The 22,546-nt window shown below is 34.0% G+C and overlaps 3 protein-coding genes and 1 pseudogene across 8 annotated transcripts in view; 1 reads left to right on the top strand and 3 right to left on the bottom strand.

The window, feature by feature from the left end:
- LOC125816782 (leucine-rich repeat receptor protein kinase HPCA1-like) overlaps nucleotides 1–5,804 on the top strand; it is a 31,402-nt gene extending 25,598 nt beyond the window's left edge. For 2 of the 6 annotated variants that reach the window (XM_049496406.1, XM_049496405.1), the window contains exons 3-19: nucleotides 247–318; nucleotides 706–780; nucleotides 869–940; nucleotides 1,290–1,439; nucleotides 1,521–1,595; nucleotides 1,759–1,830; nucleotides 1,944–2,015; nucleotides 2,101–2,169; nucleotides 2,291–2,365; nucleotides 2,536–2,607; nucleotides 2,775–2,909; nucleotides 3,046–3,521; nucleotides 3,683–3,838; nucleotides 3,918–4,054; nucleotides 4,203–4,422; nucleotides 4,512–4,747; nucleotides 5,125–5,804. In XM_049496406.1, the coding sequence (XP_049352363.1) occupies nucleotides 247–318; nucleotides 706–780; nucleotides 869–940; nucleotides 1,290–1,439; nucleotides 1,521–1,595; nucleotides 1,759–1,830; nucleotides 1,944–2,015; nucleotides 2,101–2,169; nucleotides 2,291–2,365; nucleotides 2,536–2,607; nucleotides 2,775–2,909; nucleotides 3,046–3,521; nucleotides 3,683–3,838; nucleotides 3,918–4,054; nucleotides 4,203–4,422; nucleotides 4,512–4,747; nucleotides 5,125–5,583 (2,623 nt within the window). In that variant the 3' untranslated portion in view covers nucleotides 5,584–5,804. The remainder of the gene's footprint in view (nucleotides 1–246; nucleotides 319–705; nucleotides 781–868; nucleotides 941–1,289; nucleotides 1,440–1,520; nucleotides 1,596–1,758; nucleotides 1,831–1,943; nucleotides 2,016–2,100; nucleotides 2,170–2,290; nucleotides 2,366–2,535; nucleotides 2,608–2,774; nucleotides 2,910–3,045; nucleotides 3,522–3,682; nucleotides 3,839–3,917; nucleotides 4,055–4,202; nucleotides 4,423–4,511; nucleotides 4,748–5,124) is intronic. The other 4 variants (XM_049496404.1, XM_049496408.1, XM_049496407.1 and 1 more) reach the window with 4 other exon arrangements.
- A 3,440-nt stretch (nucleotides 5,805–9,244) lies between these two features.
- Nucleotides 9,245–10,622, bottom strand: LOC125815702 (uncharacterized). The gene is made up of 5 exons (XM_049495241.1): nucleotides 10,437–10,622; nucleotides 10,083–10,329; nucleotides 9,825–9,983; nucleotides 9,596–9,742; nucleotides 9,245–9,372 (listed from the first exon to the last, which is right to left on the bottom strand). The coding sequence occupies exons 1-5, from the start codon at nucleotides 10,478–10,480 to the stop codon at nucleotides 9,247–9,249; spliced, it is 723 nt and encodes a 240-aa protein (XP_049351198.1). The 5' UTR covers nucleotides 10,481–10,622; the 3' UTR covers nucleotides 9,245–9,246.
- Nucleotides 10,623–12,101: 1,479 nt separating this feature from the next.
- LOC125816128 (cinnamoyl-CoA reductase 1) lies at nucleotides 12,102–18,951 on the bottom strand. Its single transcript, XM_049495718.1, has 3 exons — nucleotides 18,373–18,951; nucleotides 14,457–14,806; nucleotides 12,102–12,451 (listed from the first exon to the last, which is right to left on the bottom strand). The coding sequence occupies exons 1-3, from the start codon at nucleotides 18,856–18,858 to the stop codon at nucleotides 12,307–12,309; spliced, it is 981 nt and encodes a 326-aa protein (XP_049351675.1). The 5' UTR covers nucleotides 18,859–18,951; the 3' UTR covers nucleotides 12,102–12,306.
- LOC125816127 (protein EMSY-LIKE 3-like) lies at nucleotides 16,704–17,984 on the bottom strand (annotated as a pseudogene).
- Nucleotides 18,952–22,546: the final 3,595 nt, after the last annotated feature.

Here is a 22,546-nt window from a genome sequence, read left to right on the forward strand (position 1 = left end):
ATTATTTCCAAAAAAACAGCAAAATATTTTTTTTCTTAAAAAATCTTAATTAGTAAGAAAAGTACAAAAATATGTAACTGTTACTGTATTTACTCTTCCATTTTGGTCAGTTCATGTGTATATATAATAATAAAACTAAAATGCTTATTATCTAATGAAACTAGGTTAAAATTAAATCATATTAATTTTGTTAAATGACATTGCTAATTGTAATTTGAGGTACTAATTAATGATTGTGAATTTCAGAAAATTATCAAGCATTAATCTGAAAGGGGAGCTATCTGGAGACATCGAAGGCTTGTCTGAATTGCAGATATTGTATGTCTTCTACTCATCATAATTGAAAGTGTTAAAATTTGGAGAAAAAAAAATTGTCTTAATTATGTTCGCTCTGTTTCAATTTATTTGTCTGATTTGAATTTGACACATAATTAATGAAAGTAAATAAGATTTTTGAATCTTGTGTGGAATATGACCATTTTTGTTTTTGTGCTCGCCAAAGTGTTCCTAAAGGATTCATTACAAAAAATAATAGTTTAATGATTTTATTTGGTGCGATAAAATGAAAGTTGAGTGATCATCTGTGAAATTAATCCTGTTCTTGAAGCACCATTTTGCTTGTGATCATGCATTGCATGCACACAAATATTTTTGACTGTTGAAAAAGTTTTAAATTTCTGTTCTGATTATCTGTTTCCTTAATAGGGATCTATCATACAACAAAGGCTTGACAGGTTCACTCCCTCAATCAATTGGAAATTTGAAGAGTTTATCAATTCTGTAAGGGTATTATTACATGATAATGATTAAATGTTGTTAAATTCACCAGCTGATTTCATTAGAGTAATTGCTCCGAGCTGCCTCGCAGGATCCTTGTTGGTTGTGGGTTTTCTGGACTGATACCAAACACAATCGGATCCCTTAGCCAGCTGGAATATCTGTAAGGATATCAATTTCTTCTGTTTGCAACTTTTTATGCTTAACGAATTCAAGATATTGAGTATTTGAAGAACTTTTAGTCCTTTATGTTTTGTATAAAATTGGAAATTTGGCATGAGATGAGTTGGATGGAGTAACTTGGTCAGTGAGGATTTATATAGCCGACCCCAACTTGTTTGGGGACTAACGCTTAGTTATTTTTGTTGTTGTAGTAATTCTTGTATCCCTTTACGTTGTCAAACTGTGAAGTCTTAGAGCTTCAGGTCTCTAGATATGGTATACTAGATTGAAATATTTTTCCTGTTTCTTCTACTGGGCTACATTTCTAAAATACTATCTGAATCATGCAGATCTTTGAATTTAAACAACTTTATCGGACCGATACCAGCTTCTGTTGGTAATTTATCAAAGTTACGTTGGCTGGACTTAGCTGATAATAAGCTCAGTGGACCTCTTCCAGTTTCACCTGGTCTAGACATGCTTGTTCACACAAAGCATTTGTGAGTAATACTGATTACTGTCAGTTTCTTAAGTAACACCTTCGTCTCTCATTTTCATCTGATATACCACTTACCTCGCAGTCACCTGGGGAGAAATCAGTTCTCAGGTGAGATTCCAGATCAGCTATTCAGCTCAAATATGACTCTCAAGCATTTGTAAGTTCCACTGAACTGGAAGTGTATATATTTTTGAGAATTATTTGATGGATCAACTTCATTATTGTCCCACTCCAACGCTATGGTGCTAGCTCTGACACTTGTAGCAAACTACTCCCGTTTGGCTAATGGCTTCTTCTGTTTGGGTCTTGTAATTGCACAGGCTGCTTGAGCAAAACCAGCTTACTGGAAAAATACCCCCTTCATTAGGACTTGTGCAGACTCTGGAGGTGGTGTAAGTATTTCCAAAATCCATCATGTTCTTAAAGAATTCTAATAAGTGTCCATCTTTCTTGCTTTTGATTACCTGGTGAAGTTTTATTAACTAGATACCCATGTCCACTGTAGTCGTCTTGACAGGAATTCATTAGACGGATCGATTCCATCAACCCTCAAAAATCTCGCACTTATGAGTGAACTGTGAGTAGACAAGCATTATGCTAATATAAAAAATCCTTTTTATGAGTGTATCAGACCATCTATAAATTTTCCGTATCACTTGCAGCTTCTTATCAAACAATAAATTCACTGGCCCCCTGCCCAATCTTGCTGGCATGAATGCCCTCTACTACTTGTAAGTTCCTTGAAACTCTTTTCTGCTAAGAAAATGCAGCAATCTTGATATTGTGATAATTACAGATTATGTCTTTCGGTTACTTTAATTTGATTTTGTGGCCTATGGTCATGTTTTGCAGAGATATGAGCAATAATACATTCAGCTCAGCTGATTTTCCGCAGTGGTTTTCAACTTTGCAGTCATTGACGACTCTGTATCTATCTCTCTCTCGCTTTCTCTTTTTCTCTTAACATGCATGTGTGTATCTGTCCCTGAGTTCACGTGCCTCAGCAGAACTCACATGCGTCTGAGTGTATATGTTATCCTAATGAAGTGGTTCATAGAATTTGTTATGCACCTCATTTGTATTTGTTCTGCTCATAGGGTAATGGAGAACACTCAACTTCAAGGAGAAATTCCGCCAACCCTCTTCAGTCTTTTTCAGTTGCAGACTGTGTGAGTGTTCTTTTACTTTTAGTACATGGTTCATGTCATGCAACTATTCTCATTTTCGCTGTGTGCTAGTCTTGTACAAAGTTTGAAAGGTAGTACAAAGTGACCTAGTATATAATTCTATGTTTTGCATTTCGATTTTACGACAATGAGGTGGTTATTTATGACAGCAACTTGAGGGGAAACAAGATCAATGGAACCCTGAATATTGCATCCAACTATAGCAGTCAATTAAAACTGATTGATTTGCAGAACAATTCCATCGATGCATATACAGTAAGACCTGGATTTCCTTTTCAAATAATGTAAGTCCTCAAGCCACTTTTTCTCCACTTTAGCAATGAGAAAGAAATAATGGATCATTCATGTTAGGACATTTGATTCGTCTGAATACAATTTAGTCGTTTAACAATCTCAGTTTTCTACTTGGTCACTTGGCAGACTTATGCATAATCCAGTTTGTTATGAAGAAAGATCAGAAGACTATTGTGGCATTTCCCAAACGAACTTTGTATATTCAACTCCACAAGAAAATTGCCTTAAAACACAATGCAGTTCTGATCAAATTCTTAGCCCTACCTGTAAATGTGCTTATCCGTACACAGGCGACTTATTCTTCAGAGCTCCTTCCTTTTCTGACTTGACAAACACAAGCATTTATGAGTCACTTCAGAAGTCTATGCTATCTTCTTTTAGCCCAAATCAGGTGCCAGTAGATTCAGTTTCCTTGAGTAATCCAAAAAAGAATTCAGAGTACTACCTTGTGTTGCACCTGCAAGTTTTTCCATTTGGCCAAGATCATTTCAACCGTACAGGGATTGCCACAATTGGATTTGCACTTAGCAACCAGACTTACAAACCCCCACCAAAGTTTGGACCATTCTTTTTCAGTGGTGAAAGCTACAAATACTTCGAAGGTGATTGGTCATTTCATTTCATTGATATGTAAATGTATTTCCTATGCACAAGTTTCATCTGATAGCCGTACTATTAGTCATGGTATTACTCTTGTAGTTTATTGTCCTTTGAGTTAGGTTATCGTCTATAGTTTTTTTACACTTCGATATATTGTTTTCAGTTGGATCAAGAGGAACTCACAAGTCAATCACTAAAGGAATTATAATTGGAGCAGCTGCTGGTGGTGCTGTCCTTTTAATTTTATCAGTAATAATAGGAGTTTTAGTTTGCCAAAAGAAAAGAGATCAAGAAGCTATTAGAAAGAGTAACCCTTTCGGTGAGTTCTGTTACTGTTCTTTAGTGTTGCTTCTAACTTTTTATTTCGCTGATGGTTATCGTCTTTTTTATCTGTCCAGCTACATGGGATTCTATAAAAGACAGCGGTGGTGTTCCACAGTTAAAAGGTGTCAAATGTTTCACATTTGAAGAGTTGAAAAAATACACCAATAATTTTTCAGAAAGCAATTACATTGGATCTGGTGGTTATGGGAAGGTTGGTTTCTATTGACTTTTGATAATACAATGTTATATTATGATGACTGGTTAAAAAGCTGTTGCTTTAATTCTATCCATACTATCTGCACCATCTTTCGGGCAAGCTAAAGTTAGTTGATCACTTAAAACTTCTCGCGAACTTACAGGTATACAAAGGCACACTTCCAGATGGACAACTTATTGCAATTAAACGAGCAGAACAAGCATCTAAGCAAGGCGCCCTCGAGTTTAAAACTGAGATTGAGATTCTTTCAAGGTTTCATCACAAAAATGTTGTCAGCCTTGTAGGATTTTGTTTCAGGCAAGGTGAACAGATGCTGGTCTATGAGTTTATACCAAATGGATCCTTGAAAGAGAGTCTTTCAGGTATTTTGAACTCTCATCGACTGTTGTTTTGAAAATCAGCTGTAGGTTGGAATGTCTGGGCATTGATAAGTTAGTGTTAACTTCTGCAGGAAAGTCCGGGATTAAGTTAGATTGGAAGAGGAGACTTCGGATAGCCCTTGGAGCAGCCAGAGGTTTGCAATATCTTCATGATCATGTTGACCCTCCTATCATCCACAGAGATATCAAATCGAATAACATCTTGCTGGATGAGCGCTTGAATGCAAAAGTTGCTGATTTTGGTCTTTCCAAGACGATGTGTGAGCCAGACAAGGGTTACGTCAGCACTCAGGTTAAAGGAACAATGGTAAGTCCAGACTTTACAAATGTTGTCATATGGTAGCATTTCTCAGTTTCTATATTTCTTAAGTCACTGGAAACTCCTGTCCTATAATAGTTATAGACACCTGGTGATCGTCTTGGTTCAATTCTTAAAAGTTAACACTGAAGTTGCGTCCTGATCAATTACACATTGTGCTGAACTTATGTATGTAAGTTCATACAATGAAAGGAGTTTATTGGTTAAACTGCTTAAAAAGACTAAAACAACAGTTGATTTGTAATTTTCGCAGAGTAGAAAACTTAGGAAACTTGAAACCTGAACACTTGATATCAACATTGTTTGAAGAATCTGTAACTGAACATTTAATTAATACGAGCTGCTTTGTACATTTATCGGCTTAGGGCTACATGGATCCAGAGTACTACACAACACAACAGTTGACTGAGAAGAGTGATGTCTATAGCTTCGGAGTTCTGCTGCTAGAGCTTATAACAGCACGGAGTCCAATTGTGAGAGGAAAATACATTGCGAAGGAATTGAGGCAAGCGATAGACAAGTCTAAAGACATGTACAACATTGATGAGTTTGTTGATCCTGCTATCCCCTCAAACATGACACCTATAAGCTTCAGGAAGTTTGTGGATCTAGCTTTCACGTGCCTCGAAGATGCAGGAGCTAATAGGCCAACAATGGCTGAGGTAGTGAAAGAGATTGAGAATATCATGGAAATAGATGGATTGAACAATTGTGCTGAATCCAGATCAACTTCTGTGAGCCACGAAGGAACCAGCGCAACCTTTGATCATCCTTACAGTGAAGAAAGCCTAAATCGTTACAATGGGGTCACCAATTCGCGATAAACACCAACTCTTCTCCTGGAACCAGGTACATTGTCATAGAAATGGAAAGTGTGATTCAAGCAACTGTTGTGCTTTTGTGTTAGCTGTGTACATTCTGTGAACCTCTGTGTGCGGCGTAAACAGCCTTGTATGTTTCAACTGTTTGCTTCTGATAATCCAGGAGCTAGACTCCGTGGATTCAAAATGAGTGATTTTATTGTACGTATACATTTTAATTTTGATTTATTTTTACCTATGTATACATAATACGAATCAAAAAGTAATGCTTCAATTGAACCTACACAGAACCACCCTAGATCAGGAAAAATTTAGGTTGTGTTGAAACTTGTCTAATCTTTAAAACTCTACTGCTATCATCGGTACGACTTTAACCAATTTGTTTACCCAAAAAACGGTATAATTGAATTTATACGAGGTCAAGACTACTAATTAATCTAACTCTGTTATACTTCAATTACAATTGTGGCATTTTGGTAATTCATTATACATTTCTTTTTTTATTTGAAAAGTCTAATAAGAATAGGTCAATACCAATTTGATTGATTAGTTGACTTGCTAAGATAATACAGGTAAATGACTGACCCCATCTCATAAAAACCTTAATTATGATACCGATTTATGATGGGACATATATTGTCTACTATTATCTTTGTAAGTCAATTCGACTCATTTTTTAAGTTCGTTAAATTTAAAATATTTTAAAAAAATTATAGTACAAATTATGGCTTTTCTTAGTTTAATTTGATAAAAAAATTACATTTTTAAATATTGATCAAAGTTTATCTTATTTGACTCTCGAAAAGGCAGGGCATATTTACTATGCAAAATACAGTACATATGAACCCATGATCTTTTCCAATAAAATGTCAATTCTCAATTAATCATGCTAGTTGGAAACTAGAACTTTATAATCATAGCAACCACTTGTCAAATTAATTAATGAGTGGATCCATATTATAAAGATGCTCCTGTTATCATATTGTCTCTTCAACTATTAAAAAGGAAAAATCTTTTTGGCCAGAAAATTTGGTCAGAATTTGATTAAATGATATTTTTTCTATGTTATTTTTTAAATATTCTTACCCTTTTAAATTAAATACATTTTAAACTAAAAATAGAAAAAAGATCGGTTTGTTTTAAAATAAAAAAAATATTATAGTTTTTTTAATTTGCTAGCCATTTAGCACTTCTCTTTTAAAAATATCCACATTATGATATTGGAAATTGTTGGATTTTAGCAAGGTGTGAATGGGAAATAAGAAGAGAAAATGGAAATGTGGGGGAATCAATTTTGGAGGGAAAATGAAAAGTCATTGTCATTGCAAATTGCAAATGAAAAGTCATTTCTCTTATATTGGTAGAAGAAAGGAAAATTGTTGTTCTTATATTAGGAAACACTTCCTTTAATTCTTAAAGGAAAATTGATGTGATTGATAATATTTTTGGACAAAATTTATTTAATCAATCTCATTAATTGATTTCCTTTCTCTTATAAATTAATTCAGAATGTTAGTTAATTAACAAAATTAATTTCGCGTAACGAAATTTATTTGAAATTCGCATGTAACGGTAAAAAACGTTCTAAAGGGACCTGTTCCTTCCGAAAAGGCGTTACTTTTCCCAAAAAGACACAACGTTCTGGAAAGACACCATTGCCCGAACAAACGCGTTCCTTGCTGCAAATGGCTATAAATAAGAGGTCTTTTTCGTTTTTCATTCACTGAAAAACTTTCCTCTCTGCATATATTTTCTTATATAAACAAATTGTCGATCGACTAAGTCTGTGTGTGCTCTCGTTACTGTTCTTGCGTTTGCTGAAATTATTGAAGTTTGAGGTACCGCTACTTCTCTAATGGAAAAATCACCCCATATACACATTTAAAAGTAAATATTACGAGTTTTAAGCCTACTTTTAAAAATTTCTTGATTATAACAGAATATTTACTGGTTATGACATATCAATTAAAATTATTTTTATTTTTATTTTAAATTTAAATTATATTTATTTAATAAATCATTAATATATTTATAGGTTTTTAATATTAGTTAATAATAGATAATTAATTTGTTTTTTACTTCCTTTTTTAAAAAGAAAATGTCAATTACCCAAATTTAGGGATTTACTCAATATCTTTTCCTTGTTTACCGTTACCCTCACCAATCGTACACCCCACCCCCACCCCACACGTTTCTTCACTCACACACACCTCAACCCACCACCGACTATCATTCTCTCTCCATTGTTTCTCATCTTCTCCAAAATCAAACCGCCAAAACCCACCAACACTCCAAAATCAAACCGATTAATCATGTCTAAGAAATCGATGGAAACTCCAAGAAAGAGCCCCAGATTTGATGAAACCTTAATCGATGATGCTCATGCTCCATCCTTTTAACATACTGTCTGAAGATGGCGCGATTAGCAAAAGCGAAGTTACGGGGACAGTTGCTAGCAAATATGGTGGACCTCGGATAGCAAATGAACACATTCCGGATACAATCGATTATCCTACACCAATACCACCGATTAAAAAGTCGAAATAGTTGGTTGGATAATTTTTTTTTGTTTAACTTTTGGATAATTTTTTCACGTTTAACTTTTGGATAATTCTTTACCGTTTAAGTATTTGATGATATATACTACAATATGTTATCAAAACAGTTGATTGCACCTTTTTATTCTTGTTTGAGTGTTATAAAATAGTTAACAATGTGCACATAGTGTCTGGTATGAATTTTTTTTTTATAATGTTTGGGTTTCATAAGTTCAGGACAAAATTACTATACATAATTCATACAGCTCGGATACACTATCTTTTAAGCAGTAATGTGTATACTGAATGTATGAAACAGGTATGAAATACCAGTTATATCAATATGATTATGAATTTACTATTAAAAACGCGAATTGTGCTCTCGTTACTGTTCTTGCGTTTGCTGAAATTATTGAAGTTTGAGGTACCGCTACTTTTCTAATAGGTTAATCCGTTTTATCTTGGAAGGAATTAATCTGCAACCTCAGATACTTGAGGGGATTAAATTTCTTAAGGAAATACAGTGGATTCTGTGGACTCGAATTATTATTTATGTCTGTTTCATCTATTTTTATGTTTCTGTTTTGCTAACCTCAATAGAGGACATAACAGAAACTCCAATTCAGCTATCAATGGTTATTTACTAAGGTAATGATTCAAATTTTCAAAAAAATTCTTAGTACTAAAAAATATGCCATGGTCCTCCCCTCCCATTTAATTCAAACAGTTAATAATTTCCTTTTCCTTTTCATTTTTTGGTAGTGGAGGATGGCGATTTTTTCTATTGCGAATTAGTGGGAAGTTTTCCCATCTTATTCCTTCGAACTAGCTCGTTATAAAAACGCATGGTGAGAAATAGATTTTTATCGAAATACTGAGAATAGTGACTTGAACATTTTTTTTTCTTTTCTCACTAACTCAATCAAAACATCTATGAAAATAGTCACCGAATTTTTTTAGTGGAAAATTTCAATGAAAAAATAATAATTTTTAAGTAGTGGATTTCACTTGTGATCAAAGAAGTTCATATTTATATATTCAAAAACTATATAATATAAAAATTACTCACTTCTCTTCTCATTTTTATGCTTTTTTTTTTTTTTTTTGGTTTGTACAAAGTAGTAATTAATCAAGTACTATCATCACTATTGGTAGGGCTAGAAAGCACTTGCTTTTTAAGGTTGTCAATGATCATAACCAACTTTGTGTTCAACCGATTCACGAAGCATTTTGGTAACCATCCTGCTGGATCCAACTGCAAATTTTCATCCAAAAAAAATAAATTAATTTCCATTTTTATTTAATGAAATTACAAAATATATATACGCGTAAACTATGGTCAATAAAGCGAATGAAAACTATAATTCACGTTTCAAACTGACAAAAAAAGAAGAAATACTCCATCAGGTAATTAATTTCTCTTATCTATCCAAATTTTGAAATAATCGAGATATGTGCAAATTGACGTTGAACATTACCTGGACAACGTAAGTGACCATGCAAGAATCATGGTCAATTTTCTCAACAACCCATCCAGATTGCAACAATAAACCTCTTATTGCATTGTTTTGCTTTGGGTGCAAACCTGCTGCTATCTCTTTTGGAAGTGAAGCTACTGCTACTACCTACAACATTAATTAACATTTAACAAAAAAACATCATATGTGCGTTTGTTTGTTATCAACTTGCAATTAAAATAATACGTACCAGTGTTCCATCATCCATAGTTTCACGACGTTCATAGACAATAAATTCTCTGTTTCTGAATAAAGGCTTTGAATTTTCCCCAAATCTAAGACGTATAATACTCAAATTATCTTCCAAATCCTTTATGTATCTTGCTTCTACTAAGTCCCCGTCCCATTGCTGTCATTTTAATTTCGTTTTCATTCATCAAACAATAAACTAATTTGATCGATAATACTTGTTATTTTAGAAAATGCGCGATAATTTATTCAAACTTACCCTTGCAGCATCGATGGCGTTAGCTACGGTGATGAATTGTTCAGGAGAGACAGATTTGAGTAACCAACGGCTACGGAAAGTATGAAGTGAACCTGAACGGCGTTTAGATATCTCAACGCCGTTATCTACGCCAAGTATTTTCCAGCCATCGTTACAACTTTTTGAATCTGAAGCTGATAATAATTCTTGGATGCAATTTTCACTTGCATAGAACACATATCTTCTCAATGAGTCCTCACTAATTGACCTATACAACAAGTAAACAACGAGTCTGAACGACAACCTACTTGCAAAAGTTGAACTTATAGACATACGCGTGACATAAATAAAAAAGTATGTAGTAGTATAACTTACCATGATCTACTACAAGGAACAGGACTAGAAGTAAGATTACTCATCTTGAGCCACAAAAAGGATATATGAGAGTTTTATTTTAGTTTTGTTCCTCAAACTCAGGGAAATGATAGATGAATTTAAGGATATATATGGCTGAGAGGAGGGTGGGGGGTTGTTAGATCAAAGTACAATGTTAGATTGTTTTGAAAGAAAAGAAGGGGAATTGGTTAATATATTACTATATGTGTGTAATGTTTAAATAATAAGTGGGAAGAGTTGATTGTTGCACATGGAATGCCAGAGAAAACTCCATGATTAAAATTGCTAGTCATTATCTCCACTCTTCTTTCAATTTTTCTCTTCTCCTTTTTATCTCTTCTAAAAAAACTCCATGATTAAAGAAGTTTACTGGTTTCGACTACTGCACTATTTTGTTGTTGTTCGTATTCTTTCTTTTATTAGTTGTTATGTTTGTCATTGTTTTCTTTTTCTTTATATTTGAAATTGCTGCACTTGAATCGAAGGTCTTTTGAAAACACTCTTTCTACCTCGCGAGGTTATAATGGTAAAGTCTGAGTATACTTTATCTAGGTATGTTGTTGTTGATGATGTTGTAATATAAAAGAGGCTACCAAACATGCCATGTGCATCGTCATCCCCACTCTCTTAGCCCTTTGTACCTCTTTTTTCGAATAAAATTAAAGAATCTTTTTTTTTTGTTTAAAGTCTACAAAAGAAATGAAATGAAGAAAAAGACTAACAACTAAAGCCAGACTAATATTGTTGAGAATTCATTTATTTTTCTACCCAAACTTGCTTTGGCTATGGGTGACAACAACATACCCCAAAGGTTCCATCTTTTAACTTTGGTCCCCTCAATCACGTGCCACTTAGCTAACTCACAAAAAAAAAATTGTAACACAAACAAAAACAAAAAAACCCTAAGACAAAACTTAAATTACTTTTTTTCTACTAGTGTTGGAATTTGTTATTATAAATTTGAATCCATTCAAAGTAGTAGAATAATTCAGCAGTACCGTAGCCAAATCAGTTCTCTGTACTTATTAAGTAAGACAATTTCACTTATTACTTTATACTATTTTTATAACTTATCTTTTCAGTGATCGAAAAAAAATAATCAGTTTTGGAGCTATTCTTCTGAATTTTGATTCTCACACATTGACAGAGCATGGAGTGGGAAGGAATTCAAGAAAGCATCAACAATCAATCTTTTTAAAAGCAAAAATATGCATCATTTTGGATTTGTCAACAACAACATACTCTATATAGTCCCACAAATTGGATCTGAAAAGAATATCATGCATGTTATCTATGTAAAAGATAGATGAGTCGTTTCTGACTGACCCTCAACTCAAGTAAAACATATCAAAATCAAGTATCATAACAAAAAACTGACGATAAGAATATAGTAATAGAAGCAAACGAAACATGAAATAATAAAATTGAAGAAAACAAAATTAGGAGAGTAATAATATCAAATACTAATCGATTGATGAAAAAATAAATTAACAATCATTCCTAAAATTTTGTTCTATGTAAAAAGGAAAGGTCTTATCATAAAGTTCAATATGTCATGGCTATTAACGGACCCTTGTTAATCATAAATTTTTAAATAAGTGTCCGTTAACAAGGGTAATCTATTGTTTTAATCATTACTGTGAATTTAAAAACAAAAAAGGGGCCATGATCCATTTAATCTCATTGGAAATCTAAAGCAGGTATAATAATTATCACCACAGGGTTTCTAATAAATGAATTAAATTACCCAAAAAGACGGATACTAATAAATCATTTCATTCAATGGTTATTATGAATCCATCTAAGCAAAAAGATGAATTTTCTAAAAGCAAGTGTGGGATCAAGATAATTAATTGAGTAAGCCTTTGGCTTTAAGGCTATTCACTGTATCCTTAATTGCATCTTCAACTGGGGTGAAAATTAGTCCCAAATCAATCAATTTTTTAGCAGCATCTTTGCATGCCACCAAGCCTGGCTGGGTCTCCCCTGTGAACCTGTATTCAATTTTATCCACTATTATTGGAGACAAGACCAGACCAATCATACAAAAAGGTATCTAATAAAAAATGGTATCTTATGCAATTGAAACTAAGACATGAAAGAAATTCTCAAAGGGGGCAATTATAACAACTTATCAAACATATCCAGTGTAATCCCATGAGAGGAGTCTGGGGAGGTAGTGTGTACGCAGACTTTCCTACCTTGGGAGGTAGAGAGGTTGTTTCTGATAGATCCTCCGCTCAAGGACAAGTTTATCAAAGCAGTTCGGAAAAAGCAATAACAGAAGTGAGGAACTTTCAATTTGATTAAAGCACATTGAATGCTAAAAAAATGAAGCCTAGAGTCAACCTGGTTATAAGTCATAGCTAAATAAATGCACTGAGGAAACATTTCAATAGAGGCACATGGTAGTTAGGAGCAATTGGATGGTTGATAACTAAAATTTATAATGTACTAACCTCAGTATACATTTGAAATTCAGTTATCAAATAAAGTTAAGCTGATTATGCAGAGACCCTGATACAAATCAGGTCGACCATGAATTACAAATTACTTAAAACAACATATTAACGAGATTTTCATATGACTAAAAGATGCTGAGGCTGAACTTCAGCAATAAGTCTCAGTCGTAAAACTATTCAGGATAACGAGAATAGAATCACTAAAAGGAAGGATAAGCTGAATAGGTAACATGGAAGGTGACCAGTGGGACTTGGAATGCTATAGATGTAGCTAGCACTTCATAGTGGGGTTTCTTTGGGTAGCCTTACAGTTTTAAAGTGGGGTTGTTAAAGGCCTGGATAACATAAAGGTGATCTTGATTCTTGACAGTTGTGACTTCTGAATGTGTGTTGTGCAATTAAAATTCCTTTGAAGCTAATACTTGAGGTGGGGTCAGGTAAGAGCAATTTGTATCTATACTCCTGCAAGTTAGGTATCTACTGCACTTGTTAGTTTTCATACCGAAGAAGTGGAAGGCTGTCTATATCACACCCCTTGGAGTGCAGCCCTTCCCTATAACCTTCTAATGGGGGATGCTTTGTGCACTGGGCTGCCCTTCATACCGAAGTGTAGAATGGAAGCTCCTGCCACCCCACTACTATAAACCATACCGTAATTGATTTTACATTAAATGAAATACTATTGCCAGGATGTAATAATCACTTCATTTTGCACAAGATTTTTCTATTGAGTATAGTATATTAATCTCCCTCCTATTTTTATTGACCTACTTCCAGTGTACCACCAACAATTTATATGTGAATATAAACTAATACTTCTTTTAAGCTATTCAAGTTAAACGTCATATGTTCACGATTCAACTTAATGCTGTAAGCAATTTTAACCATATTCAGTATAAAATCCCAATCAAACAGTTCACTGATATTTGGAGAGTCTAAGGTAGTTGGTTGAGGGGATGTAGGAAGTAGCTTTAAAAGACAAAAAAGGGAGTAATTAGTTGAAAAGTTGTTTCATCTTTTAATTAACATAAACTAATTTTTCAGTTGAGGAGCTGGTGTGCAGAAAAAGTTAGTCAACATTTATTTGGGAAAGGCCAAATAAAATTAAGAGTTTTCCAACGAGATGGGGGGTGTTAAACTATTAAGGCAGTAATAGAAGTGACTGTCTATATGTTATGCCTGAAGAAAATCTAGTTAACAAAACTTCGTTCCCAAGTTCTTCAGGTGGAGATCAGTTCTTAATGACTCAACCTGCTCATTTCTTACTCTTGAATTGTAAAACAACATCGAAATTTAAGTTTATCATCATTCAGTTAAAGAAAGCATAGCTGAATTCTACGCCTTTGAGTAACAGAGGAGAACAAATAACTAGTTGGCTATGTCAAATCCAGTGTTGATAAAGATTAAATGTTATTAGCTGAGACGAAGACTGGACTGGATTAACAGATGTAAAAACTTCCCTTTCAATAGATGTCCTATTTTTGCATATAACAGAAGATTAAACTTGAGGATAGTTACGATAGAGAGAGAAGCAAACCTGTGGACAGAGAATTCAGGGGAAAGTTTTGAGACTCTGTCAGCAAAATCACCAAACTGGTAAATGCCATTGGTACATAAGTATCTTCCAGAAGCACGAGGGCTCTCAAATAACAAAATCTGTGCCGCTGCCACATCTTTGACGTGCACAGCCCCTAACCAATGATACTCTTGGGTATCTGTTGATCCCTGAAGCAGTTGTTGCAAAACAGCGCAGCTTGCATTCAGTCCAGGTTGCAGAAGTTGACCAAGACATGTAGCTGGATTAATTGCTACCACATCCAATCCATTCTTCTCCGCAAACTCCCATGCAGCCTTCTCAGCAAGTGTCTTTGAGACTGGGTACCATTTCTGTCATTGAACTCAATTATGATTTATAAGGTTTAAGAGCTCTTCGTCATGCATGAGAGGTAATTATATCATACTATATGTCAATGGGGGAATCAGGAACGGTAAGTTTTGAATCCTTGCAACTTTGTATAAAATAAAAGTAAATTTAGAAGTCAAGGAAATCAAATAGAAAGTGTCCATTTATTAGGACATGGTAAGTAATTGAGTAGATCACTCAACAGTATTGGATTATACTACATTATTAGAGAAGTGGATTATGCAAGCAGTAATCTCGATATAAGCCTAAAGCTCTGCAATAAGAAGTTTTAACATGTTGATTCTCAATTACCCAAAATAAATCAATTGGTACACACGAAATAGGCTAATTAAACAGTCTTGTGTTCAATCCCTCGTGGAGTCAAATTCTCATTGTACGAGTCAAAGGAGTGCTGATCCCCTAAAGCGAAGGTAGTGTTCTTTTAATTATTATAATTAATCGCTCACCTCCAGCTGAAACTTTAATTCCCTACTACTTGTGGCATATTTGGTAAACAAGGAATGATAATCTCTTTAATAATAAAAAAACTTCCTATTTCATGTACACAGGCTACTCAACAAGCTTCAGAATATCATTTTTTGGCTAGGGCATCCACTCCCAAGGTGCCTAGAACCCAATTACAACTCAAATGGATACCCCGAAACCAAATTATTATAAACTCAATACTGATGGGGCCTTTACAAATATGTCGGATAGTGGAGGCATAGGAGGAGTTTTTAGGAACACAGATGGTCATTGGATACTAGGCTACTGTATGCATATTCCATATACTACTATCACTGAAGCTGAACTAAAGGGTCTATTCCATGGCCTATGCTTAGCTATGCTTACGAACCTATCTCCAATTCAAGTGGAAATTGATATAAAAGAGGTAATCACATTGCTATCATCTTCCAATGCAAAATATGCTAATATTTTACTTGATTGCAGGTCCACACTTCGACAAGTCTGTGAAACACTCATCACTCACATTTACAGGGAGCAGAATCAGGTAGCAGATAGTCTATCTACCATGGAGCAACAATGGAGCTTTGACTACATTAACACTTTTTGATAGCCCAACCCCTTTTACAGAATCGATGGTCGAAGCAGATAGTCTAGACACCACTTTTTGTCGACACACAACTTTTTGTAACTTACCAACTGATAGTCTAACTAGTGAGGCATGTAGTGCATCTCACACTACAATGCCAGTAACCTTTTTTTGTACTTCTAGAATAGGGCCATCTACTCCATGTAATGTTTTATTTTAATTAATGCAACTCATCTTTTTCTACCCAAAAAAAAAAAGTAGTGTTCCTCTATTGGAATGTCAATTATTGGATCAATCTCCTCTAGATGTTTGTTTAACAAAACATCAACTTTATTTAAAGTCAAATGTGCTTTTTGTTTCTTTTTTAACCTTAGATAACTCACAGCCGACCTACGGATAAGCATTTTGTGCACATGAAGTACATAGCCTACAAACCACACCGAGGATGTAAACCGCACTACAAAAGCTTTATGCAACACACTCAACTCTGAAGGGATTGAGATGGGGGACCGATCCATGTGGCCTATTGAGGTGGGGGACCAATCCGTATGGATAACCACCCTCCAAACCCAAACCAACCGAGTCATCCGAAGACGTGTTAATTTTTTATTAATAGAACTAATTCTTTTTCTTTGTTTTTTTCAACAGCAAAGTTGGCGTTATAATCCATTGAGCTGAAATACGATGTTTGACAGCTCAGGTCCAGAATCTAAATAGACAAAATGTAATGCCAAACTGAAGCAGCTTTATTCAGGGGTTGTAGCAGCAAAACTAAAGAGTAATAACATAACATACAAAGACATCTCTACGTTGTCTTGCACAATTCATGCGACAGCAAAGTTGGCACTATAATCCATTGAGCTGAAATACGATGTTTGGCAGCTGAGCTCCAGAATCTAAATAGACAAAATGTATTGCCTACAAATGATGATTATGAAAAAGGAAGAAACTAAATAACGATGACATCCTCATCAGGATGATTTTCCGGTGCGCCTTGACCTCTTGCCCTCATCCCAGACTCCATATCAACACCATCATGATTGCTCCCCAGCAGATCGTTCTTATGGAAGAATGGCGGTTCCCCACCACTTCCACTCTCACAAACATCGGTGAGTTTGACAATCACATCAATTAATGCTTGTTCATGTTCCTTGAGCATTTTCTTTGCCTTTGCAAGTTCAGCCAGATCAGGGTGACTTGCATCAATAACCTTCTTTATCAGTGTTGCTGTGTGCAGAATCTCAATTTCATCTAATGTCTTCTGTACGATTCTATTATCTGATGCATTGACATCATTCTCAAATTGTTGCCTAGCAAATCTCCTCCCTTTTCCAGCATTTAGAGTATTAACTCCTCCATTGCCTGTCCCACCACCTCCTCCTACTCGAGATATTCCAGGATCATCACCTATCCAACGAATATCCATGGAGCGTATCTCTTTGAGATCAACCCATTCCCAAGTTTCATTTGGTGTATTCATATCATACACCAAAGCATGCCGAGCATCGACAGCACTGTAGACAGTTATAATGGCCTTGTAGAAGTTGTTGTCATCTGGCCACCTAGTCATCACTCTTCTCCCAATCAAGGGGTTGTCGTGCGGTCTTTCAGTAAATTCAGCAGAACGAAGAGCACTTGAAGAACCAGGACCAGCCTGCTGATAATGAACAGGCCTTGAAGAGGAGAACACTTGCTGGCCAGGTCTAGACTTAAATCCTCCATTTCCTCGTGCTGCTCCCCATTTTGCACCTGGAGTAGTAGGTTGCGTGCTTGCTGCAATTGTCTGATGGTGCAAGGACTCCAACGGGACACCAAGTGGCATTATCACAGATTTTGTTGATCCAGAAACTGTTGGACTGGGGAGATGATCTTGGTTTCCATTGGTCTTTCTCCACTCCCTGATACTATGAATACGGTTATCGGCATTGACGTTGGTCAGTAGGTCTCTGTGCTCATCGTCTGAGGTCTTTGCTGAATTGTGTTATAAAGCTTTCCTTTTCCCATGTAAGAGCATCAGACTGTGCTTTGAAAGCTCTAAGGATTGCACCATATGCATCCTGCTCAAGGTTGTGAATTTCGACTTCCATATCAACATACATCCCCTTTGGTATGGGGATGAACTTATACTAGACCTTCCGTTTCCACCTATATATAATACTACTATGTGATTGAGGCCCATCATCATCAGTACCCCTGCTGATTTCTAAAAGTCCATACACCGGATCTTCAAGCTATATTAATCTCAGAATTTCACAAATTAAATGAAATGAAACGGCTTTCTCATGCAGAAAAGATTGTTGTTTAATGCCCTTCAACTAATTCCAATTTACAATACCAACTTATTTATATTAATAATAATTTGAGTTTTACACCTAACAAATTTTAAAAAGTTCATTTTAACCTATTTAATTTCTAAGTAATCATAAGATGAATCATAAATAAATTAATTTTAGATATCACGTGAAACGCACGTGTATATTGGTGATAGAATGACACCTGGCGAGACTTGCAGTACTCAAGATCAGTCCACGACGACTCATCGAAGACCTTATTTTCCGGCCAACCAGGATTGGGAACCATGGCGGAAATGGAGGAAGTGAGCACCACGCGCCGAACATTAAACCTCTTCGCCGCCGTGAGCACATTGATCGTACCCTGTACGGCAGGCTCAACCAGCTCCTTCTGCGGGTCCACCGGATCCTCTAGCGTACACGGCGACGCCACGTGGAAAACCCCGCCGCCGCCGCATCCTGCTATTGCTCTGGAGACTGCATCGGCGTCAAGGATGTTGACTTCGTGAACCAATATTCGCACACCGGGGTTAGATGCACCGGCGAGAGAGTGGAGGTGCGAAGGATCGGAACCGGGTAAGATGGCGGCGTGGATGGTGGTGTAGCCGCGGTTGAGGAGCGTCTGAACAACCCATGAACCGATGAATCCGTTGGCTCCGGTGACGCAAACCGGTGGTTTTTCGGTATACATTGCTGGAATTGCGTAACAAATCGATTAATTGTTGAACTGTTCAGTAGTGACAAAAAGGATATAATGATAGTGATGTGCTTAGTTAAATGAAATAAAAATTAGTTAGGGAAGTAATTAATATAAATACAAATTGGATTTGTGTTAAGAGTTATAGATAAAACAAAATTTTATCCTTTAATCCCACTTTGATGCAATCCATTAGAGTCGTAATTTTTCGTTACACGTTGCTCCGATATTTGCTTAGGGAGTATGATTCAGATAAACAACAATACTTATACTCTTTATCTTTACAATTAAAATAGCACCGTTATAATTGACTGATTTTATAGATAAGGAAAATGATTTTTTTTAATAGGATTAAGAAAATAAATTTTAGTGATATTTTATATTCATTGTTTATACCCATTTTTCATTGCAAAAAATATAAGTTTTCAAGGCTAGCCATGCTTATTGGTTTCTGAGCTCATGACACGTGCGATAAAGGATATTTTCAGAAGACTTAAGTCATTCGTGGCCCCTTAAAGTTATTCGTATAATTCACTTAGACACCTTAACTAGGACTAGTACATATTGAACACTTTTATTTATTCAAAACTTGTTCCTATTAGATATTGTTCGATAATAAGTAAAAAAAAACTAAGTGTGTAATACACTTGCTGTGATATGGCAAAATGACAAATTACAAGATAACATGTGGCGTTGAGCCCAACAATTATAGAAAAAAAAGAATTTTATGTTAAAAAGAATTAAAATCATTTCAAATATATTTTTCATCTATTTTTTTATTTTAAAAAATAAATGAGAAGCCCAACCCTACCCCAACCCCCTTTCTTCTTCATCTTCTCCCAAGCAAGATTTTATTTCTCAAACATAAAATTCAATTTCTTTGTTATTTGCTTATATAATTATTTTTTATTTCTAATACATGAGAAAGAGATATTCAAAGAGACTGATACAAGAGTGATGAAGAAAGTGAATCTGTCAATAGTCTTGAAATCGATAGCAAAGAGAAATCGAGAGAACATAAATTAATTTTATCAAATCAATCTGATATTATTTTTGATAAGTTTAATGGGTTTACATTTTAATTTGAATGATGATATTTGTTCGAAGGTAATCGAAATGGACATCGATCGATTAACTTTTTTTAGCCTGATGTCCTTTTTTTTCCCTCCAAATTCAATTAGCTTATTCAATTTTATTTTTTTAAAGTAAAACAAAAACAATGAAGTGCACTGTCTTTGTGAAGAAAACGACTTAAAGGGGGTGGGATGGGGGCTTTTTTTTTTGTTTTGATTTAAGAATTAGTATTACTTTTAAAATTATTCTTTAAGAAATTAAATTATTTAAATGCCAAGTGGCAGTCAAAGAAGAAAAAGTATTAAGTTTTTTTGAAAAAAGTAAAAATAAAATACTATTTAAGATTGTTTCACGCGCTTAGCGGAAGTGAAAAACACTTCTTTTGCCACATCAACATTTTGTATTTAATAGGTATACTTTTTAAACAATTAGGTATTCAATAGGTAATAGTCATAGTTAAGGTGTCTAAGTAAAATATGCGGACAACTTTAAGGGGATGCAGATGACTTAAACAACTACATAGTCATATTAGTGTTTGTAGCAAATAAAATTTAACTTATCATATCAATAAATAAATTAATAAAGTGATAATGTACATTAATTAACTATAGTCAAGTAAACAAAGTGAATATGCAAATTTATAAATATACTTGGTATAATCACCAGACACGACTTAGTTTTTACATTTGAAAACTACGACAAAGAATCATAGTTTAGGGGTGGCAAAATAGTCGTTCAAATAACTCATTTGTTAATTAGATCAATTTATTTCAGCTCAATTCATTGAATATTGAATTGATATGTAACTGACTCATAAGAAATTTTGTTAAAATATTTTGAAAATAACTTTTTTTTATTTGATATGTTAAATGTAGCGATAATAAAGATAAAATAATTTTATCAAGCACTAAATTTTTTATAAAAGAATAATTAAAACTTAATAAGAATTGAGCATATTGAATTATGATCCACAGTTTAATTAATTTTTAGCTCAAATAACTTTTGGACAGATTATTAACCCATCCAAATTATTAATATAGCTCATTGACCCACCCAAATACTACTCGACCTAGCTATTTGACACCTCTAATCATAAATATTGATATACAATATTGAAAATTTTCGGTTGATTGTTTGAGGTTTGAAGAAGAGATCCAAGAGGGCTACAAAATTCAATGGATCGTTTCGTATGGGTATGCACTTGGGCTGGCCCATTAGTCATAACAACTACAATAACATATTCCATATAGTATTTCATGAGTATACGCAGATCTTTTCGTTGTTTTGGTGGGGTAGAATAATTTTTCTGATAGATCCTTGGCTCCAGAAAATACAAGTGTAGAAGCTATGTTAAAAGATTCAAAGAAAGAAAATTACTGACAAATGCAACTAAAAATTAAAAAGAGCAACTTACAAAAATGACTATATTTATAGGGTTATTGAAGTTCAATAGCTATAAGTATGTTATTTATAAAAAATGACTACAATTTATATCTTTTTCTAGCTGTATTTCTTTATATATTTTTATTTTTCTATTTATACACTAATACAGTTTTAATTACAATGAACTAAATAAGGAACATGTATTAATTGTGTAGCATATGAATACTTTGAATTCGAATTAGTATCTCTATTTATAAGAATTAAAGTATTAATATATCAAGGATATAAGTATTTATAAAAACTTAATGTATTAATGTATCAAACAAGGTAAAGTATGACAATTAACATATGAACATGACAATTTGAAAAATGAATACATTGTTGTTATTAAAAAAAATGAATATATATATGAATACATTGTTGTTAAACAAAAGATGGATACATTGGACAACATAGAAACAAGAAAAATGAAAAATAATAAAATGTGTAGGTATCAAAGTGTGTAAGTATTCGCTTGTATAAAAAAAATTGATAAATCCAACAAATGTCAATCTCTTTTTGGTCAAATTTTTTCTGTAATACTTGAGGTTTGGTGTTAACTCATGTATTTGTTTATAAAAAATATAGGATTAATGTATTCAATTATACTTGTATTGCCTAATCAATCTTTTAAATTGGATAGATTACTTATGTATCCAGATATACTTGTATGCACAAATCACCATTTCAACTTGTGTTAATATTACAATACAAGTATCTATGTATATAAGTATTCTACTATATACAAATTTGACAATCACACAAATCCCAATCTCTTTTTGCTCGTGTTCTTCCTTTACTATTTTTTTTTGCATAACTATAACCATTGTCTTCAATCGAACCCCTATATATAAAAATAGATGAAAATATAGATGGATACAAATATAATCTTCATAAAAAAAAAAGAGAAAAAATCAATTAAAAGATACTTGATGAATTCAAATCACAATCACACAAACCTCAATCTCTTTTTGCTCATGTTCTTCCTTTACTACTTTTTTTTTTATAACTATCACCATTGCAATGGAGAAAATAAAATAATTCTTCAATTGAACCCCTATAAAAATAGATGAAAATCTAGATGGATACAATTTAATCTTCATAAAAAAGAGAAAAAAAATCAATTAAAAGATACTCGATGAATTCAAATCACAAAAATTGCTCGTAGAATCATCAAAAAGATCTT

Source organism: Solanum verrucosum, unplaced genomic scaffold (genome assembly GCF_900185275.1).
Source record: "Solanum verrucosum unplaced genomic scaffold, falcon-dt-bn FXZP01000261.1, whole genome shotgun sequence".
NCBI lineage: Eukaryota > Viridiplantae > Streptophyta > Magnoliopsida > Solanales > Solanaceae > Solanum > Solanum verrucosum.